The sequence below is a fragment of the Delphinapterus leucas genome, chromosome 20 (assembly GCF_059928025.1).
Source record: "Delphinapterus leucas isolate spDelLeu-1000000601 "Yukka" chromosome 20, BTC_Dleu_Yukka2, whole genome shotgun sequence".
In the NCBI taxonomy this organism is placed as follows: domain Eukaryota; kingdom Metazoa; phylum Chordata; class Mammalia; order Artiodactyla; family Monodontidae; genus Delphinapterus; species Delphinapterus leucas.
The window spans coordinates 56,553,183-56,566,767 of record NC_143148.1 but is presented as its reverse complement, the minus strand read 5'-3'; the positions used below and the strand labels follow the sequence as shown (position 1 = coordinate 56,566,767).

At 50.5% G+C, this 13,585-nt stretch overlaps 1 protein-coding gene across 4 annotated transcripts in view; it reads right to left on the bottom strand.

Moving 5' to 3' along the window:
* Positions 1-13,585, bottom strand: part of ATP2C2 (ATPase secretory pathway Ca2+ transporting 2) — an 89,536-nt gene that overhangs the window by 25,514 nt on the left and 50,437 nt on the right. For all 4 annotated transcript variants that reach the window (XM_089903366.1, XM_022583027.2, XM_089903365.1 and 1 more), the window contains exons 8-14: positions 13,101-13,250; positions 12,946-13,014; positions 12,539-12,614; positions 8,364-8,430; positions 2,066-2,190; positions 1,820-1,917; positions 1,114-1,215 (exon numbers count right to left, since the gene is read on the bottom strand). In XM_089903366.1, the coding sequence (XP_089759492.1) occupies positions 1,114-1,215; positions 1,820-1,917; positions 2,066-2,190; positions 8,364-8,430; positions 12,539-12,614; positions 12,946-13,014; positions 13,101-13,250 (687 nt within the window). The remainder of the gene's footprint in view (positions 1-1,113; positions 1,216-1,819; positions 1,918-2,065; positions 2,191-8,363; positions 8,431-12,538; positions 12,615-12,945; positions 13,015-13,100; positions 13,251-13,585) is intronic.

Below are 13,585 nucleotides of genomic sequence, written 5' to 3'. Positions count from 1 at the left end.
CGAAGGTCGTTTGTTAGTGTTTGGAGCTGCACCCGCCGGGGTCCCGGGCTTACTCAGGCACGTGAAAAGGTGCAGCCCTGAACGCTGCACCCGTTTTCAGAGCTGGGGCTGGCATGGGGGCCAGGGACAAGTTTACTCTTCAAAATTCATCAGTCTCAAAATGCACACGATTAATATTCACTGACTCTGTTGAATGTGGGTCGTCACACAGCTGTCATGAGGAACTACAGTGGGGAGGCAGGCGGACTGGGGGGTCACGCGTGTGCGGTGATGGCCAGTGCCTGCTAATGGGGACGGGGTTTCTGATTGGGGCGATGAAGCATCCTGGAATTAGATAGCGGTGATGGCTGCCCAACCTTGTGGATATACTAAAACCCACTGAACTGTACACTTTAAAGGGTGAGTTCTGTGATGTGCGACCTACATGTCAATTTAAAATAATAACATAGACAAAAAGAGCACGGGGGTGAATCCCGGCTCCCTCCCACTCACTGGGGGACCTTGGGCACTCACGCTACCTCTCTGAGCCCCCGTTTTTTTTTTGGCCGGTGCTGTGCATGCCAGCACGCCGTATCTTAGTTCTCCAACCAGGGACCGAACCTGTGCCCCCTGCATTGGGAGCGCGGCGTCTGAACCACAGGACCGCCAGGGAAGTCCCGAGCTCCCATTTCTTAATCTGCACAACTGAGATAATGGGGCAGCCCTCTCAGGGCTCTGTTAATTGTCACCGTGGAGGTGGGACCTGCGCGGAGAGGATGGTGGTCAAACTTCTCGTGGGGAGGGGACGTGAGCTCCTGCGAGGATAGGTATGGCTCACGTTACAAGTACTGATGGTCACAACAGGCAGCGTTCATCCTGTGCTTGTTTCCCAACATTCACGGAGCCCCTTCCCTGTCCAGCAAGCAAGGGGGGAGGAAGGGGCTCCCAGCTTTTCCCTTACGACCCATATTTCCATCTGTATCTGGGCCGCCGTGACAACCTGACCCCTGGGCCGTGGCCCGGTCATCACCGAGAACCAGCTGGTCCAACTGCTGTCTCTCTTTCCGGAGAGAGTCCCCATTAGCTCTGTTTTAAATGCATGTTTACTTTCACGGTGGCGCTTTTGACACTTACCTCCACTAATTTCCCCACTGAGATGTTGGAAAACTGCTTAATGACTTCCTTTGAGGGTAAAAGGCAGACAGTCCCTTGGCCGTTGTAGCCAACTCCGCTGACCTACAGGGCAAAGGCAAAAAACGGGGTGTCACTAGGAGGCAAAAAGACGCTTCCCCGGTTGACCCATATCCCTTTCTGGGGATCCATCCCCAAGGACACGGTCCCACCACGAACACATCTCCAAGCGTGAAATGTCCCCTGCGGGATTACGTATTAGTCAGATACCTCACCAGGTGCCGTGCTTCAGTAAATTGCAACAGGGCATTCTTCAGCCGGTAAAAATTATGGTTATGAAAACCAAGTATTAGCATACAAGGGTGCTTATGTTCTAGAACCGGGGCGGGCAAGCTCTTTCTTGTACAGCCGACAGCAAATATCGTAGCCTTGGCAGTGATCTCTGCTGTGATTACGCTGTGGCTGTGATATGACAGGAAACACGGACAATGTGAAAACACAAGGGTGTAGCATCCTCTGCCAACCAGAGGGTGGCTGCCTTCCACCAGTCGTGTTCCCTGCTGCTACTGGTAGCAAGGAGATTGTCCAATAACCCATATTTGCTTCTTCCTTACTGTTCTCTGGAAGACTCCGTGTGCTTTCTCTGGGAAGGAAGGGGTCTGGCAGGGCACAACCTGGACCTGAACCTTATAAATTCACACGGGCTCACCTCGGCGTGGAGCCCGTCCGACGTCACAAGTTGGGTGACAGTCATTTCATTGGCAGTCAGAGTCCCCGTCTTATCAGAACAGATGACATTGCAGCAACCTGGCACAAGAAGACACCAGAGTTTATAGGAACAAGAAGTCGTCACCACCAACTCTCAGGCTTAGGAAACACCCAGGTAGAATCATCACGGCACTAAAAGGCCCATGCAGTCCAATTTGTAAGAATCCAACCAGCTGGGTTCCCTCACCTAAAGTCTCCACGATCGGCAGCTTCTTCACAATGACCCGCTTCCTGGCCATCCGCAGCACTCCCAGGACCAGCGTAACTGTGACGACGATGGGCAGACCCTCGGGAATGGCGGCCACAGCCAGGCTGGATCGAAAAGGCCAGGTGGATCACCTCGAGCACGCACTTAACGATGACGTGCATCGCACCTGGCGTTGGCAGCATGTTTACCCGGTGAAGCTTGTCCGTGGTTCCCCCACCTTCTCTGTTCTGTCCTCTGCTGCCAGTCCCATGACACACCTGCCTCCTCCTTCAGCATCCATTGCTCTGAGCTTTCCCCCCGCGAAACCCTGCTTTCCTACCAGACATCCACACTTTAGTGTGAATTACCCTGTCCCCTGTTTTGCCTATTTAAGTGCTTTTGCATTTAAATTGTCATCTATTAGAGACAAAAGGCTTGGGCCCTATGAAAGCAATTTCCGGAATCAGGCACGAAGTGGGAAGCGGAATTATTAGGTTCAGAGGGTCCTCCCTGGGTCCCTTAAATTTTACTCTAAATTGGTCTAATGGTTTAGACACTTGCTGTGAGAAGACCAGACAAGGAAATGAAAGTTGGGGGAGGTGAAGTGGCATGGCGAGGCGTTTGCCTAAGCGGGTCGTTGTGCTGTCTGCTCATCTGCTTAGGACGCCCCCCCCCAACTCTTTCTGTACCACGTGGCCCTGCCCTCCCACAGCCAAGGTTGATTGGGTTAGAGGAGAACATGTGACTCCAGCTGACCCAATGAGCTTCTCCCTTGGGAATCTGCATTGGGACTGAGCACAGGACCCCCTTCCTGTGGGCAGGGTTTGTGTCTTGCCAGTGACCTCAGGCCGATGGGGGAGGCTGGAGAGTGCGGGGCAGACTGTGCAGAGCTGTGGGGTGAGCATCACCATGCCAAGCCCCGGCGTGGTTCACCCTTTGCAGAGCACAGTCCCGCAGGTAGTCAGTAAATATTTGCTGAGTGAACACACAGGAATGAGTGAACACATGGCAAGTGCAAGAGCCTGGACCCACCCTGGCCTAGCATATAGTGAGCGCTCTACATAGGTTGGTTAATAATCAGAAAGCCCCGCCGCCGCCGCCGCCGAGGATGACCATTCAACCGAAGCCACGCATGGCTACCGTATTTCATCAGATCTAAGGCGCTGCTGATTGGGAAGGGCACCATTATCCTGCGCACCTGTAAAAACATACTGCCCATTAACGGTGCCGGGATGCTTTCTCATCACCTCACTTGTGAGAAGCAGTCTGACTTCAGAGAAGGTAGAAGGTGAAAAAGAATGTGTGTCTTAGAATCAAAGAAATACGGTATATGAATGGCGGCCTTTCACCTGGAGACCGTGGAGCACGCAGGGGTAAGTTATATAAACCAAGGTGACGGAATTTGGTCAAGGGACTGTGCCCGGTTTCTACGGTGACGGCAAGAAGGTTTCCTTGGTTTTATGGCACAGGCTGACAAGGCCAGCTAAGCAAACATTTGCAAAGGGTTCTCATGGTCACTTTCCTCCTACATGGCATGAGAAGGGCATTGTGTGTGCCTGGATGTTCTCATAATAATAAAAAATTAATTGGCAAACTAATAAAGATTAGACCAGGAAAAGCAAGCAGACCTTGGGTCATCCTGAATGTCGCTCAAGGCAGAGGGAAGTAGGATAAAGTTTTTAAAAGAATGATTCTCATGCTATTTATTTTGGAGAATCTCTTCCTCACCAGCTATCCTGCCATTTCTACCTTATGACTGAGAGGTGTTGAGTGATTTTCTTCTGCTAAAAACTGAAGAACCTCATCCTTTCAAAGTCACAAGTGAAATGACCACAGTCAGTTTTCTTTCAATTGCAAGTTTCCCATGGACCGAGTGGGATGAGAGAGATGAAAGGGGCTGTTAGACAAGAAATCAGAAATGACCTTGGGGAAGTAGGGATGCAGTGGACACAGGAGCCTTTTCTCTTACTGACCTGGAAATATTTAACAGTCTTTTTGCCTCATGGAACTTTCTGTGGTTTACAAGATGGGATGGAACGCATCCTTATTTGGGGGAGGTTCTCATGCATCATGGCCTCTGAGAGCTCTGCTTTTTCTGGGAGCCCCTCGTGGCTGAGGCTCCACCCTCTGCCACCACCCCCTACCCAGTCACCTGAGCCTTCTTTTTGGGGCTCCACCTTCTTCCCTAGCACCACCTCTTGCTGGAGCCCCGACTAGGGTAATTGTAGCCATGGCCTCACTGCTCAGAGTGCTGCTTCCTGAACCGGCAGCATCACCATCCCTGGGGAGCATGTTAGGAATGCAGAATCTCGGGCCCTCCCCCCAGACCCACTGAGTCAGAGCCCCGGCAATCTGTGTGGGACAAGCTCTCTCAGGGACCCTTGTATGGTGAGGTTAGTTACGGTCAAGTCCAAGACCCCCTGCTCTACAGCGTCCTCCTCTTGCGGGAGGCCCTGCCCTCACCTCAAACTCCACCGTCCACAGCGCAGCCAGCTGCCCACTGCCCTGTTCCCTCTTCCCCCCTCCCTCCTCAGAGCAAGCCAGGGTTCACACCTCCCATCACCATTCCAAGAATGGCCAACACTTTTCATCTCTCTGCTCCAAAAGAATAGTAGAGATGGCCTGGCACCGCGTGTTGAGAAGGGTTCTGAGGATGTGATTAGAATTCAGAGAAAAAGGGGCCCATGAGTTTCCGCGTGATCAGCCCCGTCATCTACCCTACCGTCTGGTCTTATCACCCAGCCCGACCACGGCCTCCCCGCTGCTTCCACAGATGCGCTAGGCTCCCTCTGCCTCCGCGCCTTTGCCCCTGCCATTCCCCTGCCTGAACGCCCCGCCCACCCTTAGCAGCATGTCTCCAGCTTCAACTCCTCAGAGAAACCTCTCCCAGCCCCCTTTTCCGGCCAACATCCCTTCCCGCCTCCCTTTTAATCTCTCTCAACCATCATTTCCTTTGTAGCTTTGTGATTATTTTGTGATTATTTTGTGATTATTTTGTGATTATTTGTGATTATTTTGTGATTATTTTGTGATTATTTTGCTAACATTCACTTAAATTGTTCACGTTTACTTTCCCCACCAGCCTGCAGACTCCGTGGTCCGGCTCCATCAGCAGTGGACGATGCAAGTACATAGTAAACAGGTGCTCAAGAAACGTGTGGGGCAAATAAGCAAACCAAGTGCCATGGCCGGGGAGGGGAGGGAGAGTCCCCGCCCCGCCCGGGAGGTGGCCAGGGGCACTGAGCCGGACCCTGGCTTTGGATCAGAATCGTGGGGTCTGCAGTCTGTCTCCTCCACTCCCTGATCCTGTAACTACAGGCAGATGTGTCGGCCTAACCCTCAGCTTCTCCATCTGTGAAACGGAGACCGGCCTGCCTCTCGGAGCTGTGCCTCGATGAGCGAGGTCACCTGCTCCTCCCGAGTCCTTCCCCCTCCTCCACTCGGCATCAGCAGACCCTGGCTGCGCCCCCTTCACTTTCTAGAAGATTCTAGAACCGCCTCACCTAGCTGGTCAACACTCCGACACTGACACGGAAGGATAAACAGCCAACGAAAGCTCTGGGTCCTATTTTCCTTTATACCATTCACGGCACGTAGCTCAGGATATAAAGTCAGGAAACCCCAGCTCGACTTGAGATCATGACCTTGTCCACTCAAAAGAACGCGTTGGGCTCTGTATCTAGAGCTCTGCAAGCCGTCTGCTGTGGCCACCACCCAAACGTGACGATGATGATCCGGGTGTGTTTCAGGGAAAAGACCTGAAATCCAGCAGGAACATCTGTACAGCACAATGGCCTGATTTTCATGGTTCCAAAGAGTTTGGGGGGAAGACCCAAGCCCTGGTATCCATCCATTTATTTATAGCTTATATAAAGTGAAAACCTAAAGACAATTGCTGTTAGGGTATCTTTTCGTTTTATACTCAGAATTAGTCTGAGATGGCGTTTTCCAAATGTTTGCCATCTGTATCTTGCTTTTATGGTTTTTGTCCCATAATATTCTAACCAACTTTTCCTTTTTCTTTTTCATGTCCCCAGGAGTTGGCATTAATGAGATTTTGTTTGTTAAGGAATGGCAAAGCTTCTAAAACCAGACACAGGCTTTTCCAGTTTCCATTCAGTCACAAAATAGTCACTGAGTAATAGGATACACACCTGCCCGCAGGTGGATTTTGCTGACCTGCCTCTCAATGCACACAGGTCAGTGTGATTAAAAAATGAGGCATTTGAAAGAATGTATATATATATGTACAACTGAATCACTTTGCTGTACAGCAGAAATTAACACAACACTGTAAATCAACTATACTTCAATTTTAAAAAGGGAGGCATTTGAATTTTACAAGACCTGCATTTGAATTTCTTCTATTGCTAATTGCCAGGTAATGGTGTCCACTCATTTTTACACAGACAGACTTGACTCTGTACCAGAGACGTGTACACTCAACCCCCTAAAGCAAGGTTCTCTGGCCCACACTGGCCGGCCCTGTAGGAAGCAGCTCCCCACAGCCTCCGTCCTACACTGGGATGCCCCGAGCCATTGTGAGGTGCGTCATCGTAATGACAGTTACAACGTGGCTGTTTGCAAACAGTTTACTTTTTATATATAAATTAGAAAGGTTCCAAGGATCCTTGTAATAATAGCTTTCCTAATTACCTGCTTTATGTTTTCTTTATTGAGATGTAATTCACGTACCATAAGATTCGCCCTTTCAAAGTATATAATTCAGTGGTTTTATATTCAGAGTTGTATAACGATCCCTACAATCACTTTTGGAGCCTTTTCATCACCCCCAGAAGAAACCCCACAACTGTTGGGGTCCCTCCTCGTTCCCCGACCCCAGTCCCTGGCAGCCACTAACCTACGTTCCGTCTGTATGGATTTGCCTGTTTGGGGCATTTCATAGAAACAAAGTCACATGGTATGTGGCCATTTCTGTCTGGTTTCCTTCTCTTAGCCTCACGTTTCTACGGCATCCACGCCGTAGCACGTGTCAGTGCTTCACTCTTTTTTTTTAACATCTTTACTGGAGTATAATTGCTTTACAATGGTGTGTTAGCTTCTGCTGTATGACACTCAATCAGCTATACATATACATATATCCCCATATGCCCTCCCTCTTGCGTCTCCCTCCCACCCCCCCATCCCACCCCTCTAGGTGGTCACAAAGCACCGAGCTGATCTCCCTGTGCTATGCACCTGTTTCCCACTAGCTATCTATTTTACATTTGGTGGTGTATATACGTCCATGCCTCTCTCTCACTTCGTCCCAGCTTACCCTTCCCCCACTGGCTTCCCTCCTTCTCGTGGCTGAATAGTATTCCACTGTATACTGTTTATCTGTTCACTACTTGACGGGCACCTAAGTTTGTTTACATTGTGGGTTTGAGGTACTAAGTATGTATTTTCGCTCACCGACATTAATCTTCCACATAACACCTGACCATCTTACAGACAACAACACAAGGGGGCGTCACCCTGAGGAAACCATGAGGGGCCTGACGTGGGTTCTCCACGTCCCGGATTACCGGCTGCCCTTCCGCTGGGACATGCCCCATTAGGGACAATCCCTAGCACCCCGTGTCCCCGAGCAGCCGTGGAAAAGCTGTGGCAACTTCACGCCCCTGCACAGAGCCTGCCTTCTCCTGTCTGCCTCTGCTTCTCCACTGGGACCCAGGGTGGGGCGGTCACTTATGAGCACCACCAGGTCAGGGAAGGGCAGGTTCCCTGGGCTTAAAGTCAGGGCCCCGATCCCCAGCCCTGCAGTCAGCCGTGTGGCCTCGGCTACACGGTCTCTGTCCTCTCCCGCAGCTGCCTCCATAAATCAAGGGCCGAGTTCCAAGTGCGTAATGAGAACACGCACCCACTGCGCGTTCCGCGTGGCTGCAGGCACCTGCGCAGGGCACCCGGGGCATCCTCACCGCGCCTCTCGGAGGGCTGACATCACACCCGTTTACAGAGGAGGAAAAGAAGGACCAGTAAATGAAGACGCTGGGCCGGGGTCGCATGGCTAGCAAGTGGCAAAGGCAGAATCTAAATGTGGGTTGGCTGGCTCTGGAGTCCGCGCTCAGCCAGGAAAACCCAAACCCACGGGCCAGAGGGACAGTGACAGGGACTCCGAGTCGTCAGCTTTCCTTCCTTTTGCAGACATTCGCTGGGCACCCACCTGCCAGACAGTGTGCTACGGGGAGACTGTGGCTTAGGGGGAAGGGCTGCATCTTCCCCACGCCATTCCTGCCCCCCAATCTCCCCACCTTCCCTTGTGCACAGGCGAGGGGGGATGGCCCAGCGCCCTTACCTGACCCCGATGGTGAACATGCTGAGGAGATGCTTCCCTTGCAGCCAGCCCGTGAACATGATCAGGCCTGGGAGGAGATAAAAACATACACGTATGTATGTACACACACACGTACACACACACGCACACACACACATGCACAACTATGTCCCCAAAGGACGAAGGCATTCCAAACTCACTTCCTTAAAGAGTTTCCAGTAATACACAGGACTATTATGAATAACCTCAAACACGTGCCACCTCTCCCCTTTTTCTTTTTAAGAAAGCAACTCCCTTGACTACGAGAAAGAGGATGGCTTTACTTCTTCAGGAGAGGATCAAGGCAGCTCAAGTAAAAGAAAGAAACAGCCAACCAGTTTATCTGGGGCTGTTGTCAACATTTCTGTATTCCACAAGTTCCCACGGGCTGCACGCCCCCAGGACTTGCCCCAAGGTGTCTGCTGTGTTCCCGTGACGCACAGATTGGCCGCTGTCTCTTGACTGACTTTATCCTGCGTGTTCATGATTAAATACATTCCTTTCTCCATTTCTCTCCTTCGTCAGTCGTTGACCCAACGCTTCCTAAACGCCGGGCACTGTGCTATGTGTGGGACACACAGTCAGTCAGAGACGGACCCTCCAGGCACAGGGGTGGCATGAGTCACGCTGGGACCCGTGCAAGTGCTGAGACGTTCTGACAATGGGGAGAAGTTCAGGGGCCGCCAGGCGTGGCCTCAGTTTCCTCACCTGCAAAGTGGGGACAATGACCGTGTCTTCCTCAAGGACTTGTTTCAGGATGTAAGATGTGACAATGTACCTGGAGTGCTTAGCTCGGCTCCTGGCCCACAGGAGCACCCAGTCGTGAAAGGCTGGGGCCACGGTTACCGGACAGGTGAAGGGAAAAATGTGTGAGGTGAGAGGAGTCACCTGTTGACACGTCCTGGGAGACTTGCTGAAAAGCACCAGCTTTGTTTTGCAGGGAAAGGGGAGCCAGCGCAAGTTTCCTGCTGGGTAGTAGCGGTGTGCGTGTGTGCGTGTGTGTTGGGAGTAGCGGGGTCAGAAGATCTGATTAGGGGCTATTTTCATACTATGTATCTTTCTAATTAATTAATTAATTAATTTTTGGCTGCGTTGGGTCTTCATTGCGGTGCGGTGGCTTCTCTTGTTGCGGAACACGGGCTCAAGGCGCACGGGCTTCAGTAGCTGTGGCTCGGGGGCTCTAGAGCGCAGGCTCAGTAGTTGTGGCGCACAAGCTTAGTTGCTCCACGGCACGTGGGATCTTCCCGGACCAGGGCTTCAACCCGTGGCCCCTGCATTGGCAGGCGGATTCTTAACCGCTGCACCACCAGGGAAGTCCCTATTTTCATACTATGATTAGCAACAGGCTTCAGTAGTCATATAAAATCTTAGCTGCAATCCAAATGAACCCAGATGCAAAAGACTGGGTGGGAGGGAACTCTATTAAAAATAGGGGCAGGGTCGCACCCACCAGGACCCGCCCCTACCCTGGGGGCCTCCCTGCAGGAGGAGGCTGAGCTTGTTCACCGGGGGCTCACAAGAGCTGACTGTGCTCATTTCTTCCCAAATCCACGTTCAGTAACTTTGCACTGGTAGCTTGAAATGGGCGGCTGTGACTATTGATACCGTGGAAAGTGGCAAACACCGCTTTCCGCTGGAGCTCGCTGTTCCCCAGAATCTCCTCCTTGGACCCTCTGAGGGTTCAAGATTCCCACTCTGCCAGAGCAATTCTTCAAATATTTATTAAAAAGAAAACACGTCTGAATGGTATCATGGGCCTGGCCATGCTAATTTACTTTCTAATTTAACTTGAGGAATAATGGCTTATACGAGGCAATGACCGTGCAGGACCTCTGACTTGGATTTTTTATTTTTAAACAAATTTCATCTTGTGGAAAGGCCTGCTAAGAGCATCTATTTGACAATGTGCCTTGAAGCACATCTACTTGGTATTTGCTCTTGGGGCCATTATTACGGCCCAGTCTCCTTCTGGCAACCCCAATGTCTAGAGCAGGTGGTGGAAAGGTTTTCATATAACAGATCAGATAGTAAACAGCATCGGCTCTATGGGCCATATGGTCTGTTACAACTCAGCTTGGCCGTTGCAGTGTGCAAGCAGCTATAGATAATACGTGAATGGGTGTGGCCATGTGCCCATAAAACAGATGTGTGAACACTGAAATTTGAATTTCATATAACTTTAATGTTATAACATATTCTTCTTCTATTTTTTTCAGTCATTTAAAAATGTAAAAAAAATTCTTGGCTTGTGAGCCACACAAAAACAGGTGGCAAACCCGATTTGGCCTGGGAGTCATAGTTTCCATCCCCTGCTCCAGAGTGTAAAAGGGTCCTCTGGCCAGCTGGGGCCGTGTGGGCATCCATTCTAGCCCAAAAGCCTGATCAATGTAACCCCGAGGATGGCAGGTGAACGGCGATGCAGAGCCACTTTCCCCTCCTGCGTCCATGACAGACATCACTAATCCATCACAATTCTCTGCCACCTAGCCTGAGCATGGACTCCAAATCCTCTCACAAGCACACAGCCCCCTTAGCTGTGATCAGACTTGGCAGGTTAAGATAAAACCCATTTTCCATAACTGCTCCAGGACAAAATAGGGTGGAGACGAGGGAAGAGGACATAGAGCTACATGAAAACAGTAAAACTACTGACTGAGCAAAGTTTGTGCACTAAATCCAAAGTTGACATTTGGAAAGGAGACTGGATACTAGAAGGTTGGGATGGGGTGGCCAGGGAGGAAAGGGTGGGCAGGTCTGTCCCCAGCATGACAGAATTGAGAGCTTTGACTTCAGACCATATCCTCTTAACACTTTGCTAAATTTACCACCTCTTATAAGTTGTGAAAGAGTGGGAAATACCTTCCATGCCATTGATTCTACCCTTTCCTCTGTCTGGAATTCCCAATCTCTTCTTTTTTTTTTTTTTTTTTTTTTCACTTGGCAAACTCCTACCCATCCTTCAAGACCCAACTTAATGTCACCTCCTCCTGGGAGCCTTCCCAACTCTCCCATGCAAAATTAACTGCTGCCTTCACATTTCATATTTGTTCAGGTGTCTCTCTCCTATTTCCCTGGGGTCCTTCAAAGGGCACAAGCTGTGTCTGACTCATCTTGGTGGCTCCAGAACCTATCATAGGGTCTAGCATGTCATAAGATACTCACTAAATGAATGAATGCATCTAGATGCCCAGAAGCACAACAAAACTGCTGCTAGGAGGGACAGATGTTTCTCCCAAGAACTTTATCGGCCCTGCAGTTTAGCCAGATTCTCTAGTACTTCCTCCCATCACTGCTAATGCTATAAGCAGTGGTTGGTTGGTTTGTTCCTTTATTCACTCGTTCGTTCAACCAACATTTATTGAGAATCTACAGTGGCCCAGGCACTGGTTGATCCTGAAAGCTGGGAACGAAGGACACAGACTCAAAACCAGAGCTGGAGACAGCAGGAAGGAGCAGGTGAAGGGACCAGGGCAGCCCCATGGGGATCTTCAGGAGTAAGACCTGAATTTAGCTCTGCAGCATCTGTGGATGCTGTTTGGTGTGTTGCCAAAGGCCAGGACGCACAAGCCCAGGCACAACCTGCTTAGTAGCATAGAAACCTGGCTGGGCGCACCACCAGACTACATTTCCCAGTCTCCTCTGCAGTTAGGTAGGCCATGTGACTTCATTCCAGCCAATCGAGAATAGGCAAAATTGATGACATCACTTCCTGGTCCCTGCCTTAAAAATTTCCCCCCACAAGCCTCCATATTCTCTCTTTCCCTACCTGCTGGCTACATAGAATTATGGCCCACCTCCCAGGACCTGCAGGAAGGCAGAGCAACAATACGGTAGGGGCCTGGGATCCCAAGTCAGTGTTTGGAGGTGAGCTATCCAGGAAAGCCATTTCACCAGGAACATGCCCATGGACTGTGGTGTGGGCAGGAAATAGATTTTGACCATGTTAGGCCATTAAAATGTGGGGGCTGCTTGTTACAGCCATTAGCTTGTTCTGATAGAGAAACCTCTTGTTACTGTCCAAGAACCTCTGATCCCAAACCCCAATTCTCACCCAGGTGAGTAGCAGGGTATTTGAGAAACAGCTGTGGGTGCTCAGGACGGCTCCCTCCACACACCCCATCCCCTCTGGGACCCCGTGCAGAAATTGCTTCACCCACCAATTATGCCGAATGAGAAAAGTGTCAATTGCTTCCCCAGTTTGTCCATGCTTTTTTGTAGAGGAGTTTTAGGCGTCTGAAAGGATGAGAACAATGGGTTTGTTAGATGAGATCCCAGCAGCGTCCCCCAGTTTCTGCCTGGATTTTTTAACGTCTTAAGCTGAGTGACGATTACACAAGGACACATATATAAAAATTCACTGACTGCTACGTTTCAGATCTGCGCGTGTCACCGTAAGTTATCTTGACAAAAATCCGAATAAATGTTTTAAAAGAAAAAATTTGAAAAAGGGTACTCACGTTAAGCATATCATCCTTATTCCTAAGGAGCAGGCAGGGCTGGTGTCACCAGCTGAGAATCATCTCAAAGCCCAGCTTCCAAAGACCCAAAGCCCCACTGCCCTCACCTCTTCAGCCTGCATCATCTTAAACACTTCTCCGAACTGGGATCTTTCTCCTGTTCCGATCACGACGCCCTGCGTTTAGGAGAGGGGAGCTTGAGCTCTGAGGCTGAAAGCCTGCAGATGACGGAGACCAGGGCCCCCAGGCACCCGGGGCTTACCTGTCCCTTCCCGTACTGCACCAGTGTCCCCATGAAGACAATGTTGCTCAGGGTGGTGAGGTCGCCCCCGCCCGTCAGCGGGGTGTCCGTCTTACTGCTCGGCTCGGCTTCTCCCGTGAAACTGGACTCATCCACCAGGAGGTCTGTGACCTGGGGGAGCAAAGCGAGAAGGCGTGGCACCCACCCTCCCATCTGTGAGCTGGTTTTCAAAGCCCAGAACGGTGTCTAGCACCTTAGTGTCATTGCCAGCAGACAGCAAACAGGAACGTGCTGAAAGCAGGAAGCGAGTATCAGAATGCAGCCTCAGATGCCTCCACGAAACAGAAAAGCTTTGAATGTATGGCCCCTTTCAGAAAGCACAAAGGTCTCATATCCTATTTTAACATTATTTTAAATTTTAATATTTTTAAAAACTTAGGCAATGGTTAAAGTAGAACATCCCTCTCAGAGCATCCTGTCTTTCCCCTAACACTCCACATCCCACC